General features: G+C 42.6%; 1 protein-coding gene across 3 annotated transcripts in view; it reads left to right on the top strand.

Annotated features, from left to right (window-relative positions):
- Window positions 1-15,392, top strand: part of TLN2 (talin 2) — a 146,381-nt gene that overhangs the window by 111,578 nt on the left and 19,411 nt on the right. For all 3 annotated transcript variants that reach the window (XM_077185701.1, XM_077185700.1, XM_054642214.2), the window contains 12 exons: window positions 476-577; window positions 1,339-1,509; window positions 2,114-2,260; window positions 3,140-3,241; window positions 4,577-4,696; window positions 6,216-6,362; window positions 7,105-7,271; window positions 7,976-8,159; window positions 8,781-8,906; window positions 9,197-9,313; window positions 11,316-11,501; window positions 15,203-15,310. In XM_077185701.1, the coding sequence (XP_077041816.1) occupies window positions 476-577; window positions 1,339-1,509; window positions 2,114-2,260; window positions 3,140-3,241; window positions 4,577-4,696; window positions 6,216-6,362; window positions 7,105-7,271; window positions 7,976-8,159; window positions 8,781-8,906; window positions 9,197-9,313; window positions 11,316-11,501; window positions 15,203-15,310 (1,677 nt within the window). The remainder of the gene's footprint in view (window positions 1-475; window positions 578-1,338; window positions 1,510-2,113; window positions 2,261-3,139; window positions 3,242-4,576; window positions 4,697-6,215; window positions 6,363-7,104; window positions 7,272-7,975; window positions 8,160-8,780; window positions 8,907-9,196; window positions 9,314-11,315; window positions 11,502-15,202; window positions 15,311-15,392) is intronic.

Raw genomic sequence — 15,392 nt, 5'->3', positions numbered from 1 at the left:
GTGGACTTGTCCCACTTGCTTCAAAAGTGGGAGAGTTTTTTGCTCTTGCATTGTATTTTTTGCTTTGAAAAATGTCTCTTCACCCTTCAATCAGTGCTCCTGACAGTCTTCAGATTGGTGCAGTGATACTAAATCTTTGGCAGGGCAAAAGTAGCTTGGGAGGTGTCAGGAGGGGTCCTTAATCACATTGCAGTGAGAAAGAACACCTAGCCCTGAGTTTGCTGGTGTCAGCACTCTCTCCCCAGATCTGTCATATAAACCTAAGAGGAGCAGGCCCATCTCAGGGTTGCTGTTGTTCAAAGAGGATAAGGGAGAAGAGATGAGCCAGCATGTGAGAAAAACCAGCAGTGTGGATTTCTGCATTCTGCCATAGCAGGTCACTTGAACAGCTTTGAGGATGTTGGCTGGTCCAAGGGTGATTGTCAGGTGGGAGAACAGCTGTGATAGCAACTGGCAATTTCTCTCTCTCTTTTAGGCCCTACAGGAGCAGCTGACGTCAGTTGTACAGGAAATTGGGCACCTCATTGATCCCATAGCCACTGCAGCTCGGGGAGAGGCAGCTCAGCTGGGGCACAAGGTACAGTCCTGCCATGACAGAGGCATTTGAGAGCTTGGACAGCTGAGTGTCAGGGAAGACTCCAGTTTGATGGCAGTTTCCCTTCCTATGGGAGAGCAGAAGAACACATTTGTAGTAAGAAAAAAAAAATGGAATTTTCAAATACTTAGAGCCAAGACCAAATAAACCTTTTTACATTTTGGGCCAGAGGGGAGAAGTTCTTATTGAGGTTTTTGGTGAGGGGCTTTGTGTAAATGTCTCCCTCTCCTCTGTTATATAGAGTGTAAGTAGAGTCAAGCTCATGCTTGTAGGATGTCTGTCCAAAAAAACAAATGTTAGAATGCACATACCAAAAGCATCTTTACCATGGTTATTGCAAGATTTAGAAGTTTCTCACATAGCAAATTCTCATCCTGTATATTCTTGAGAGCAAAAACTGAAGAGGCAACAAAGATTGAGAGGTTCCTCCCTTGCCCAGAGGAGATGCTTTTCAGGGATGCTGTTTTATAGCATGTGGCTCCTGTGACAGTCTTGAACAGTTTGATGTAACCTCAAGGGGCCATGTGCTTGTGGAGGAGCAGACCTGTGGCTTTGCAAAGCAGTTGGGCAGTGAGGGGAGACCCAATCCCTGGGCACATGATCCAAACCCAATGCTGTTCAGTGCAGAAGCATTGTGCTCCTTGAGCTAACCCACATCCCAGTGGTAAGCAGGGAATGTGTTTTCTCTGTTTCACCTGAGAAGTGTGGTTAATGGCTTCCTGGGGTTCTTCTGGCTTTCTCAGGTCACACAGCTGGCAAGTTACTTCGAACCCCTTGTTTCAGCTGCAGTTGGTGTGGCATCCAAGACACTGAATCATCAGCAACAGATGACTGTGTTGGACCAGAGCAAGACTCTAGCAGAATCTGCCTTACAGATACTGTATGCTGCCAAAGAAGGGGGAGGAAACCCCAAGGTAAGCTCATAGTGTGCCATTAAGGGTGAGAAAGGAAGGCAGGAATGGCAGAAAACCCAGCATGTACCTGCTGTACAGTCAAGGGATATGTTTGCAGTCCAAGTGCCAGTGCCAGCTCTCCTGGTGTCTCCTGAGAGTGGACACATTTCTCCAAGACAGGATTCCAGTCTTCTCACAGCATTGTCTCAGGGGACACAAAGTCAGGGTATGACAGCAGCAATCTAGGCTCTCGTAGAGAAAGCAAAGGGTTAAAAAGCAGGGCTTGTCTGGTGCATGGCCCAATGGTTTGGGGACCCTTGGCAGGAAGGGCAGCATTACACAGCATTACATAACTCAGGTGCCATTGGTGACTTACAGAGAGCTGCTGTCTTCAGAGGACATTTAAAGACTGTGGCACCTGAGGCTGAAAGTGTCACAGCTCCTTGTAGGAGTTACCAAGTCCTGTTCTGTCTGCTTTGCTGCAGTGTTTTTACTTGTCATCTTTGCCCAGAAGTGTTATTTCCAGTGCCTTTACTGTTTTAATTCCTTACACTTCTGATTCACACACTGTTTTGCAGAGAGAACATCTCTGACTATGTTGGTTCTCTCATTCTGTGTCCTCCAGGCATCTCACACTCACGATGCCATCACTGAGGCTGCCCAGCTGATGAAGGAGGCTGTGGATGACATCATGGTCACCTTAAATGAAGCTGCAAGTGAAGTTGGCATGGTTGGAGGAATGGTAGACTCGATTGCAGAGGCAATGACCAAGGTGAGCATAGAAAGAAACCCCTTTCTCACTTTGTGTTTGAAAGCTGATCCACATTGCAGAGCTTTGGACAAACTGGTGCTGATTTAGTGTTCAGTCATGAAATGTTGTCACAGGAAACCTGAAGATTATTTGATTTTGTATATTGTAAAATAAAACTGACATGGGTCATGATGCTCATGTTTACAGCCTACGTGGTACCTGTCAGTAGAATTCCTACAAAATATTTGTTCTGTAATATTCTGGCATTTAATGATCATCTTAGGTCAAGTGACATCTTATTTTTGCTTCCTTTTTTTTCCCCTTATCTTTCATGTTAGTCTCTTAAATGAACAGCAGGGCAACCTTGAAGCAAGTTACTTTCAGAGGAGATGGCAAAGCCTGAAATGCTCTGCTGTGCTTTGTAATGCATTCTACTGAAGATGTGTAGTTGCAAAGTGTACAGAAGTTCAATCCAAATATTTGGCTTTTCCTATCCTGACTTAAAGATTAAAGACTTTAGCCTATAAAGAAATCTTACATTATCTTCTGTCATGAACATTTTGGTTTGTAACTGTTGCACCTTTCTCTGTTAGCTGAGAAGAGCAGATTGTTTGATCTTGCATGAGAAGAGCAGATTGTTTGATCTTGCATGAGAAGCAAACCTCATGCTCCAAAACTTTGAATGTACTTTGCCCTGTACATTCTCTGCATCTCCCATGCTCATAACCTGGGCTCAAGTATTTGCTGAGCTTCTCTGTACATCCTGGTGCACTTTTTTCCCTTGTGTATCTTGAGAGAGGAGATCACAGAATTGAATATATAATACAATTTTATTGTTGCCTGTAAGGTATGCTGTTTATTGTGACTTTTTAATGCTGTGGTCTTCCCTTTGTCTTGCAGCTGGATGAAGGTACACCTCCAGATCCAAAAGGAACTTTTGTTGATTATCAGACCACTGTGGTGAAATATTCTAAAGCCATTGCTGTTACAGCACAGGAAATGGTAAGAAATTACCTTGACAGGGTCCAAACTCTGTGTACACAAGGAACATGGAATTATTTGTGCAGTGTTGAGACACTCTTGATCATCAAATTTTCAATAACCTCATCTCTTTTGGGGTAATGGAGCAAAAGGAGTGATGATCTTGTTGATTTGACTCTTGCATCTTAGTGGTGTGATCATGGAGGGGTCCTCTCCAGGAGGAGCCCTGGATTACATTGTGGCTCTTCTGCACAAAAAGCTCTTTATTTGGATCATTTTTGAGGGGAAATTAAAGGAAAACCACATGTTTTTTCATCAGCCCATTTAACTGGGCTGAAATGCCACTTTTTGTTTATCAGTGACTTTGGGATACTTTTTCACACTTACTGTTTCATGTAGCCAGTGAAATACCATCAGTGTTTTCAGAGCTCTGTAATGCCTCATGAATGAATGCAGATCAACATCCCACACTGTCCTTTTCTTTCATTTCTATGACTCACCTGGGTTTAAAAGAAGAAAAAAGTGACACCTGTTGAATTGAGATTGTTCTTGACTTGTTTCATAGAAATGCATAATGTGTCTTCCCTTGGAACAGTGCAGTGGTTGCTCATTTGTTGTTGAGGGAGTTGAGGTGACTGTTTGTGAGTGCTACACACAGGACTTTTCATGAAGGGGATTGCTCTTGCAGTCAAGACAGCTCCATGATTCTGCTATCTATGACAGTAGAAATTGGTCTAAAACTAGTTTTGTCCCAGGAATGGACCTCCATTGCTTGTACTTACGTTAATTTGAGACAGAAGAACGATCTCTGTTAAAAGATAGGAATTTTCTAAAGAGAGATTCAGTTATTTGTACTGACATTCTACTGAGACATTCTGTGTCATCCTGCCTATTTCTTCTCTATCCTGTTCCCTCATCTGAGATGTGTTTTGCATTGGTCCTCAGATTTTTTCCATTTCCATGCTTCCACATCTCAGCTGAGGCTGATGGGGATTAGCTCAGCTTTGACAAAATGAGATGGCCGTGGCACACAAACCCCACTTTCCTTCCCAGCCTGAATAGCTGTGCCTGGCCAATGGCCCCTCTGTGTCAGAGTGAAGTGCTGGCTCTAACTGCTGCTCTTGGATTCCTCGGTGTCTGCAGCAACTGCCCAGTTGCCATGACTCTAATAAAGCATGTTTGCTTGGGTTTCCTCTGGAATTCTTGCTGGAGGACACGTCCCTTCCATGGCAAGAGGATTGCCCCACTTTATCAGCGTGGCCAAACAGATGAGTGTGCTTCTAATCTGGGGTGTATTAACAAGTTGTTCTCATGCCTGTCCATTTTCTGTTTCTCTTGCCTGTGTTCTTTTTGCAGATGACTAAGTCGGTTACTAACCCGGAGGAGCTGGGAGGACTGGCATCGCAAATGACCAATGACTATGGGCATTTGGCTCTGCAGGGCCGAATGGCTGCAGCTACGGCAGAACCAGAGGAGGTCTGCAGTTTTTAGACCTCTTTATTCCCTGTACATGGTGGTGTTAACAAGGGTGTTCTTTTACTGTGAAGAACACAGTCAAGGTGACAAGCCTTGTTGTAAGAATTGCCCGGTCAAAAAACAGAGACCTGTTGTCAAAACCTCTGTCTGGCTTTAGAAAGAAACAGCTCGGGATAAAAGTGGATAATTCCATAGACCACAACAGAACCTCCTAAATTACTTGGGGCTGTCACTTACAGGCAACTTGCAAATACAATGAAAACTCTTAAAACTCTTAACTTATTACTAGGTGGCTTTCCTTCAATCTTGCATGTTTTGACAAGTTACAAATATTTATATACCTTTTTTATCTTGCCTGTAAGTGATTTTAAGTATAACTTGCTATCCTTAAAGTGAGATTCATGCAAGCAGTTGGAGCACAAGTGTCTTTTGCTGAAGGACATCCTCCATAGCTCAGAGTTGCAATGTGATGAGGGAGAAGTCTCTTACTTGCCTCGTGCTCTGTGAGGAGGAAGGGCTGTTCACCTCAGTGGCATTAACCTGTTGTGGGAGTTGCTGCATCTTCTCTGAGCACAACTGCACAGCCCTTTCACCCCTCTCTTCTTACTGGAGCATAGACAAACTTTGTCAAGATGGGGTAGAGGGTATCTCACCTTCTCCAGATATATCAGATTATCTACATAAAAGTCTTTTAAATAGTTTTTGACTTTGTGCTTACACATCCTGCTGATAAACTTAAGTGTTTTGTGCTCAGCAGCTACATGAAAAGCAATGCCTTGCACTTGGCTCAATATTGTTAAATTGAATTACGATTTCTGCATGTTACTTTGTGCCTGAGGTTAAAATAATTCCATTTGTGATACTAATGGCTGTGATTCCTGCTCATTTATTAATCCCAAATCACACTGGAACGAGGGCATACATGCAGGGACTACAGCTATCATGTTTCAAAACAGGGATTGCACATCTTAGGATGTGGGATTATTAATAAATCAGAAGTAATAGCAGGATTTTCCCCATTTCAGTGCTCTACATGGATGTGATTGATTCTGGAATGTGAAGACTGTGCAAGGTTCAAAAGCAAGCAAAGAGAATCACATACTTACCTACCTTTTGACCCAGTTTCAGCAGTGAACAGTACCTTGTGCTTTTACCTGTTGAACATACCTTGAGTACAGCTCATGCTGACAGGGCAGTTCTGGATGGTGCAGTAGCATTATTTAAATGTGAAGTTGCACATGCTTGAATTATGTCCCTTTGACTCAGTTACCTGCCTTACCCTTCTCTTTCTGAGTCATTCCTGCCCTGTTTCATTGGGGAACCTTTTATAGGGTTGTGCTTCATGTGTAGATGGAATTACATCTGTGCTTTTTTTCTGATATTTGGAGAAGTTATAGTGGTGGGCAGAATATTGATATTCACCAGAGAGATGGTGTTTCCATTTCTGTCCACACAGTGTACCAGCATGACATTTATTTATTTGCTTTCTTCTTTCTTCCATTTTCCCTGTGCCATCTAGATTGGGTTCCAGATCAGGACTCGGGTGCAGGAGCTTGGCCATGGGTGTATCTTTCTTGTACAAAAAGCTGGAGCTCTCCAGATTTGCCCTACAGACAGCTACACCAAAAGGGAGTTGATAGAATGTGCTCGTGCTGTCACAGAAAAGGTAGGATGGCTTTCCTTGTCAGCCCATGGTGTTTGTCTCCCCAGCTTCCACTGGGAGTAAACCAGTCAAGCTGGATTCTGGAAAGTGTTTCTTTTAACTTTGCACTGTAGTACAATAGTGTCTGAATTACCCAAAGGTCTTGCTTCTCTTTCAAGCATTCAGTGTTCATGTGCTAGATTAGCCCATGATTGGTCCTTCCTCAGGCCTTGCAATAAAACTTCAACCTCCTATCAGAGGGAGATTGTTTTGGACCAATCTCCTAAGATGTGAGATGGCTCTTTTGCCTTATGGGGCACTCCCTGGCCACAGTTACTGTGAGGTTGGCCAGTGACATGTGGTTTATGCAGCAGTGTTCTCCCCTTTTAGGACAGAAGTAACTACCTAGAGCTGCATCTTCAAACTCTGGGGCTTTTTGTTCCTTGGAAACATCCCCTTCAAATAAATGGCCTGGGTAGTTTTGTTGAACCTTTTTGATGGCATCTCTCTCCTTTTATTGGACATGAACATTGAGAGTTGGTGCCAGTGGTTTTCAGATCTCACCAAACACCATTGGTTCAGCCTGTGGGAATGTGCTCTCAGCTGTAGCAGTTTTGTGATGTATCCCAGGAGTAGTGACAATTCCAAATTTAGACAGGGGTAGATGTACCTTGTAATTAAAGTTAAAGCTGATAAAGAGAGTAGTAATGATTCACAGGACCAACTTTCTTTCAATGACCACCTTGTTGCTTTTTGCTGGTTCTAGGTCTCCTTGGTTTTGTCTGCCCTCCAGGCAGGGAACAAAGGCACACAAGCCTGTATTACTGCAGCCAGTGCTGTGTCTGGCATAATTGCAGATCTGGACACCACTATCATGTTTGCTACTGCTGGAACCCTTAATGCTGAGAACAATGAATCATTTGCAGATCACAGGTCAGTGTTGCTGAAAAAGATGGAAGAGTGCATGCCCAGGGGAACAGTGGAACTGGAAGAAGAGACTGGGACATGGAGATAAATTTTTACCTTTTTGGATTCCTGTGAATGAAATGGAAAGAGGCAGGGGAGTGAGAGGAGGAATAGGAAAACTGGGATTTGACTTGTTTGTGAACTGCATACTTATTTCTTCTTGTACCCACATGTTGCTTTGGATTTGTTGTCCTGACATGTCAAAGCACAGATATGGGTGGGAGGGGGTGGTGAACCCTGACCAGGACACCCTCTCTGTTCATGTTGCCATTCTTCCTTCTACCTTCCTCACCTGTCATTACTTTAGTTTTTCTTACAATATGCTGATTATTATGGATGTTCATCAGCTGGTACTTCTCTCACAGCATGGCCAGATTTTCTTTTAGTATTCAAATACAATGCTCTCAGATGCTACTGCCCAATCTCTTCCTTTTCAAGATGGACTCATTTTATTACACTGCCCTGCATTTGCCCCAAATGCTCTGCTGCTGTTTCAATGTTTGTTTGGTTTTTTTTTTAACTTACACCCTTGACCTGTGTTATGTTATGAAGGACATTGGTATGATGATTTACATCAGCTCTTTCATGTTAGTCACCATAACTCTGGAAAACACATTTTTCCCCTCTTCTCCTTTTCCACTGCTTCCCTGCTTCCTCTTATTTTGCTACAGGGAAAATATCCTGAAAACAGCAAAAGCTTTAGTTGAAGACACAAAATTGTTGGTTTCTGGTGCTGCCTCAAGTCAGGACAAACTGGCCCAAGCAGCTCAGTCATCAGCTAACACCATCACTCAACTTGCTGAGGTAGTAAAATTGGGAGCAGCTAGCTTGGGATCTGATGATCCTGAAACACAGGTGAGAAGTTTTAAGATTTTCTGATACTCTTACAGTGAACAGTTTTCATTTGGTAGAACTTTGTGTGATTTAATGCTTTTAAGAAACACAATATGGTTCATCTCCTCTGGGAGTTTTCTGGGTTTACTCAGATATCACTTGTTTAGAATACAGTCAAAAGGCTCAAGCATTGATTTGAACTAGTCAGGCCTTTGTGTAATCCTTCTGCTTTTATTTCACTGCTGTGTTCCAGCTGGGATGCTTCTGGCAAAGTATTTGGCTCATTTTTACTAACTTGTGATTGGAACTCTGGCTCATTGCAGTTTTGTTCTGAAGAGCTTGCAGGTCTTTAAAGCTGCTTATCCAGCTTATGTCTGGACTGTGCTGTGTATTATTTGTGTAGGCTGACAAACTCTTGCCATTCTCCAGCTAGATGTGTCTTGTTTTTCAATTAACTCCACAACTTTTTCATGTGGATAATCCCTAATATTTCTTCAGTTTCTTGTTTGGATCTCAGTAAAATGGAGGCAGGCAAGCATATTGCAGATGTTTGTAAAAGACACAGATTTTTTTAGCTGTGCTCTAAAAATCACCCCCTCACTCTTTATTGCCTGAGCCTTATGACTATTTCTCATTCCATAGGTTGTTCTGATCAATGCTATCAAGGATGTTGCAAAGGCTCTTTCTGATCTCATTGGTGCTACCAAAGGAGCTGCCAGCAAACCAGCAGATGATCCATCCATGTACCAGCTGAAAGGTGCTGCCAAGGTAAAACCTTAGTCCTAAATTTTATTTGCAAGTGTCTGTGCAATCACATTTGATAAACATGTGGAACTTCAGCAATTTCTAATTGCCTGAAAACACCTTTATTTGTTTAATTATCATGGTATCATGGCCAACACAAGAGTTGGTATTTAGTCCTGTAACAAGCAGAATTCATGAAGTCTCTTAGGTCCTATTAGAAGTAACCATGCTTCCCAGCTTGCCTTGCTCCATACCCTGAAAACAGGAGGAAGGATTCACATGTTATTTTTTTGCTTTGCTTCTCTCCTCTTCAGGTGATGGTAACAAATGTCACATCCCTCTTGAAGACTGTTAAAGCAGTAGAAGATGAAGCTACTCGAGGGACAAGAGCCCTTGAGGCCACAATTGAGTACATCAAGCAGGAGCTCACGGTACAGAACTGAATTGCTGTCGTGGCTTTTGCAAGTGTGTCCTTACAGAAAGCTGGGAGCAGCTGCTTCCTTTTTCATTAGACCTTCAACTTTCAGTACAGATATTGTTTTCTGATCTGATGCTGTTCACTTTTTTTTCATCCTGGCTTTGGTAGTGTCTCCTCAACATCACTCTCACACTGTGTTCTCTGCAGTTGAAACTTGTTTCTATTTTTCCTTTATTATGGAATGCTTGTACCTGTGATACATGGCCTGCTATGGATATCCTGTGTAAGCAGGAATTAATGATAGTGTGCAATTCTCTGTCAAATCAGGTGTTGTACCATGACAATTGTTTTCCTCCCTCTTTAAGACATAGAAGTATAGTTAGGTTTTTTACTAGCATAGTAGTGATTGACATAAATTAATATCTGCATGATTGTGAAGAAGCCTGATTTCTTCCTTCCTTTACTTACAGTCCAATTTTGTTAAACAAAGCCTGTAGACACAGTCTTCAGCAGGAAATGCTTTGTTATGTAGGCTGTGAATTAGCAATTCTTACACCATAACTGCACTGTGCACCATTTTGTCTTGTCAAATGCTCTCCATCAAAGATCCACTTTTCACTGTGTGAGCAAAGCTGTTGTAATGAGGAAATTTATTTTAAAATATTTTGTTTTTAACTATCTGTTTATAGTCATTGGGAATTCATATGGCAGTCATAAAACCTCCTGATGTGGTTCCTGATCAGGCATGTTCTGGACATTATCTCACAAGTTACTGTTGTGTATCCTCATGAAGGCCTGGCTGTTACATCCTATCCTATAACTCTGAGCTAAAAGCTGTTCAGATCTGTCCCTGGGTTAGCACATCTTTCTCAGTTGGGTTGGTATCTGTTTGAAGTGTTCCTCTTGCTTTTGTCAGCACTGCAGAGGGATGGATCTCTGCTTGTGGTGCTGCCATCTCATTCATGGGGAGAACAGAGGGTGGCACACAGGTACTCAAGAAAATGTGTCAGGCTTGATCTGGAATTCCAGGGGCTGACTCTGAGCAACACTGAGGGATGTCTTTGCATGCATAACTAGAATTCATTTTTTAACATTGCTTCTGTTTCTGGAGAGAGGAAGTGAAAAACTGATTTACCAGGAGCACAGGATAGACCAGGCTCATTTTTGTCCAGACATTTGCATTCTGAAACCACTGGCCTGCTTAGGTTGCACTGTGTGTGGTCAAGAAAACCTCCTGATTAATTGTGCACTCCAAATTGCCCCTGCACAGTAAAAGAATGGCAAGCAAATACAGGCTGTACATTAAAAGAAAGGCAAGCAAATACAGACTAAAGCTTGGGGAAAGAAAATGTGTGATCAAAGTAAGGTTGTGCAGCCCTTGTTACCTACACCTTCCCACAGTTCCTGTATTCCAGAATTTATGTATTGTCAGGTAATTTGAACTATTTTCACATTATTCACCCTGCAAAATTCTATCTTCAGGTTTCTAAGGGAGACTAAATATAGCCTCAGAGACAACGCTCCACCTCTGCTTTTTTAAGACACATTTGAATATTTTAGTGGTGATGTTCTCAGTCTCCACTGCTCTGTGCTATCAACAAGCACTGGGTAGGGTCCAGCTTCTGCAGGGGAAGGATCTCCTCATGTGAGCAGACCAGCCTAAACAGCAATCAGGATGAGAAAAGAATATAAGAAAGGAACAGTAATTCTTTTCATCTGGTAAGGCTCTGAACAGCTGCCTGTAAGTGTCTTGTGGGTAGTTAAATGCAGATGAGATGAATGGCTTAACCTTTTTTATTGTCTCCTTCCCTCAGCTTATTGTTCCTCTCTGGTGTGTGCAGGTGAGCAGGTTCATCAGATGCAGGCCCCTGACAAGCAGCAATGATACCCAAGTACTCCAGAGATGTTTCCAATTTCCTGCTGTGCACAGGCTGCTTCCTTTTGCTGTCTCTCTCTCATGGTTGTTCTGCTTTGACTTGACTGCTATCAGACTTTCCTTCTGCTTTCACTTTTAGGTGTTTCAGTCCAGCGAGGTTCCAGAGAAGACCTCATCCCCTGAGGAATCCATCCGGATGACCAAGGGGATCACCATGGCAACTGCCAAAGCTGTGGCAGCTGGCAACTCGTGCAGGCAGGAGGATGTGATTGCCACAGCAAATCTCAGCCGCAAAGCAGTAGCTGACATGCTAACAGCCTGTAAGGTAAACCTTCCCTCCTTGCCTGGCATTGATCTCCTTGTGTTTGTGTGCCTCTAAAGCCGTAGAACATGATGTGTTTTGTTCAGTTTTCTGCTTGTCATATGAGAAAGTTAAGATCATTTTAAGGAAACTTCTCTCAGAAAGGATTTTTTGGGATTTTTTTTGAAATTTCCTGGTTTCCAGTCAGGAGACAAACAACTTGGGCAAGTAGTAGGATATACAAATATTCCTGTGGTCACAAATATAATTTCAATGTTCCTAGAACAGTGAAAGGATTGGTAAAAGAAATCACTCTGATCCATCTTTAGTAGTTCTTTTACCCCTGACTAAATCTGTTGGTTTGCTCAATTTCTTTTGTGCTTTTCAAAAATGTGTGCAATTTTTATTGCAATTTTTTTATAAAAAATAGCTGCAGCTCTATTTTCTACACTGTATGCAACATAAATGACTGCTAAGCCATTTGGCCTTGTTCTGATGATAAAAAAATCTAGGCAAAAATGATTAAAAAATGGGATTATGAAGATCTCATTCTGTTTGATTTTCAGTAGTGACTGTAGTAGCAAACTGCCTGTGCCTGTAAATCACAGTTATTTACTTTTGCCTTTCCATGTATGGAAGGTGACAGTGAAATAATGGTGCTCTCTGTGTGGTGTCTGATTTTCAGTATCTGTTTAAATCCTAACTGCCTACATCAGTCCCAGAGTGATTTTAGCCTAATACTGCCCAAACAGAAGGGTTATGTTTGTTTTAAAAATTATCTTCTTTCAAAAGTGCAAGTTCTGATTTAGAACTGCCTTTATACAAAACCATTGAATGAAACTTTTTATATTGACTGAGTTTTGTAGCAGGTTTTTTAGTGTCTAACCACTTTGCATGCTTCAGATTTTGATTTGTCTTTCCAAACAGGCAGCAAATTCTCAGGAACAGAATCCTCTGGTTTTAGTAATGTTATAAAACACTCCCATGCATGCACAGCCCAGTACATACTTTTGAATATCTATTTATGAACATTCTTTTTTTACATGTTTTTATGTTTACATTTGCTCCCAGTTAATTTAATGATTTTGAGTGGTTTGTGCACTGTAAGTGGCTGACAGGATGAAGCTTCCTGCAGATGGAAGAGTGGAGGTCTGGGATGCTGGAAAAGCCTTTGTGATCTCCCAGGGAATTGCTTTCACAAAGAAAGGAGCCTAGAGAAGGAAAAGGGCTGGGAATCATTTAACTTGCTGTAATGACACAGTGCCAAGGCCTGAGATCAAGAGCATTTATTGGACAAACAAGAATAAAAGTCTCCAAGATTACTAATTTTATGCATTATCTAAAATGTATGAGAAATTAGCTGTATCATTTAACAAAGACTTTAAATGCAGAGTTTTAACCAGACTTGATTTAGAAAACTTTGTTTCTACGAATTTTGCTCAGTGTCTTAGAAATCTTATGCCATTATTCTAAAAATTGATTAGTGGATGTGGCATTTCCATGATAAGCCACATTCCTTGAATTTTAGGGATAGGAACCAGCAGTCTTAGCCCTGTTGTGCTGTAAAAGCTGTGTGATGCAATGGGACTTGGGTTTTGTGATATCTGACAAACACTGGAGGGGTTTTATAGTGATATTAAGGTATTCTGTAGAAATAGCACTGATAGATTATCAGATTTTTATGTTCTTTGGTGCAAGGCAGAAGTGCATGTATATGATCTGTGGTAGAATTGCACAGAACATAGCTCTGACTACCCCAGTGTCAGGAATTTGAATGCAAGCTCTATTTAATTGCCTCTTGCCTAAGGCAAGCAGTATAAGGAGTTAGAATTAACAGTTATGTAGATGCCTGTGCTTGGTCTGCTGTAGATGAATTTACAGTGCTCATTACTAATTCAGTTGTTATGAGCAGATGCTATTTCAAAAGACAATAAGGATGCTTATTGTGGGATGTACAACTCTCATTAAAGTCAGTGGAAGTGCTGTAATTACACTTATTGAATGTTAGAGCAGGCCCTAAGCTAACAATTTTTTAAATTCTTTTTTAATTACATGTTTACATAAAATAATGCCATAATTAACCTGTGCACAGTATCACTATTTGGAGTGATTGCTGCTGGAAAGGAAGCAGATCTGCAAGGCCTATCAAAGCCATAGGAAGCAATGGAAGTGAGCAATCACTTAGCTCATTCCACAGGCAGTGGATTGAGGGAAACACCTTGTCACCTTTTCTCAGCACTGGTGGCACTGGAGGCAGCTGAGCAGAGCCAGGCTGGAGCCCTGGGAGCAGACACAGCCCAGCTGGGCTTCAGCCAGGGAACAAAGGCTCAGGGGAGCTCCAGCAGCCCCTCACACACACCTCCCTCCCCAGGGCACCAGAGGCAGGTGTGCTGCCATGTGGAGAGAAAAGGAGGGCTGGCAGTGAAGGAAGCCTCAGCATGAGGAGACAAACATGTGTTCTGCTTCTTCAGACACTTCTCAGTTTTCTGAAAAAAAAACCTTCTGCCCTTCTGCCCAGGGCTGGAGGAGAGAACCTTCCTGTTGCCAGTCCCAACTGGTATAGTGAGATGTGTGTTTGGATGTTTTTGGATTATGAAAATGATTTCCTACAATGACTTCTGTCACCTCTTTAGCCTGCTGCGAAGTACACAGAATTTATACTGAACCTTAAAAGTGCTCCCAAAATATTCTGATACCAGTCTTGGCTATGTATGCAAAACACAGAAGGAATTTCCTATTTCCCTCCTACAGATGCTTCCTCTAATTCCCTGTGTTACAGTAATATTTAAATGCAGAAGAGATATTTTAGGATGTACTTATTTTAGGATGTACTTATTTTAGGATGTACTTATTTTAGGATGCTTTACAATGTATGCATAAGAAACACTCGGGAGCCCTTTGCCCTGTTTGAAAATTTCAAAAAAACCAAAACTGTTCTGAACTTCCTGGGCTTCAGCAGCTCGTTGGAAGTATGCTGAAGGTGAGGAAATTCAGTGCTGTTCCTCCCATCTCCCTCCCCTCAGGCAGGGGATGGGGATGAGGAGGGGAGGTGGCTCCTGCGGCCGTTTCCGTGCTCTGCTCATCCCCGGCTTCCCTGCAGAGGGAGCCCAGAGACCAGCGCCGCCCAGGCTCGGGATGCTGCGGGTTTGCAGGAGGGGCCGAGAATAAGTGAGCCGTGAGATAATCCCCATCGCAACGGGAGATAAGAGGCACAGGAATGGAAGGAGCTGTGCTGTGAGAGTGAATGCTGTGCGTTTTGGGAACTTCCACTTGCCAACAAGTGGTACTTCTGCTAAATAAAAAAGTTCCCAAGAAGTTTATTGTAGAAAGCACAAGGCTTGAAGAGGCTGCAGGTTTCACTTTTTATTTAAAATAAAATGGTTGAATTAGTCGGGCTTATGTCAGATGCCAGACATGACACTTAGTGGAAATCCTTACAAAGACCTGACTGTGCTGCAGCTTCTCTCTGTATTGAAGCAGATGGTTCCAGCACTGCTATGGCTGTGTTAAATCTCTGTCAAGCTAACAGCATTAAGGAGCCTTTGCAGAGCTGGAGCCCTGCTGCTCTTCCAGCACCGTTTGCTTACAACAGAAATGGCCAGCCCTTGAGCTCAACCATCATTTGCACACTCTAAAACATCTCCTCCTTTCTCTTTCCCCCCTCTCTGTGCTGATCTTCTCTTGTGGGAGCCATTTTGGATGCTGATGTTGTTTTGCCTCCTCAGCAAGCATCCTATCACCCAGATGTGAGTGAAGAAGTCCGGGAGAGAGCGCTGCGCTTCGGAACAGAATGTACCCTGGGATACCTGGAACTCCTGGAGCACGTCCTCCTGGTGAGGAGGCATCTGCATGCACACACTGGGCTGCTTCCAAAGAGATTCATCTCTCTGCCCTCTTTCTAGAGTGACTGCTAGT

This window comes from Agelaius phoeniceus, chromosome 13 (genome assembly GCF_051311805.1).
Source record: "Agelaius phoeniceus isolate bAgePho1 chromosome 13, bAgePho1.hap1, whole genome shotgun sequence".
Classification (NCBI taxonomy): Eukaryota; Metazoa; Chordata; class Aves; order Passeriformes; family Icteridae; genus Agelaius; species Agelaius phoeniceus.
This window is presented reverse-complemented; position numbering and strand designations above follow the sequence as displayed.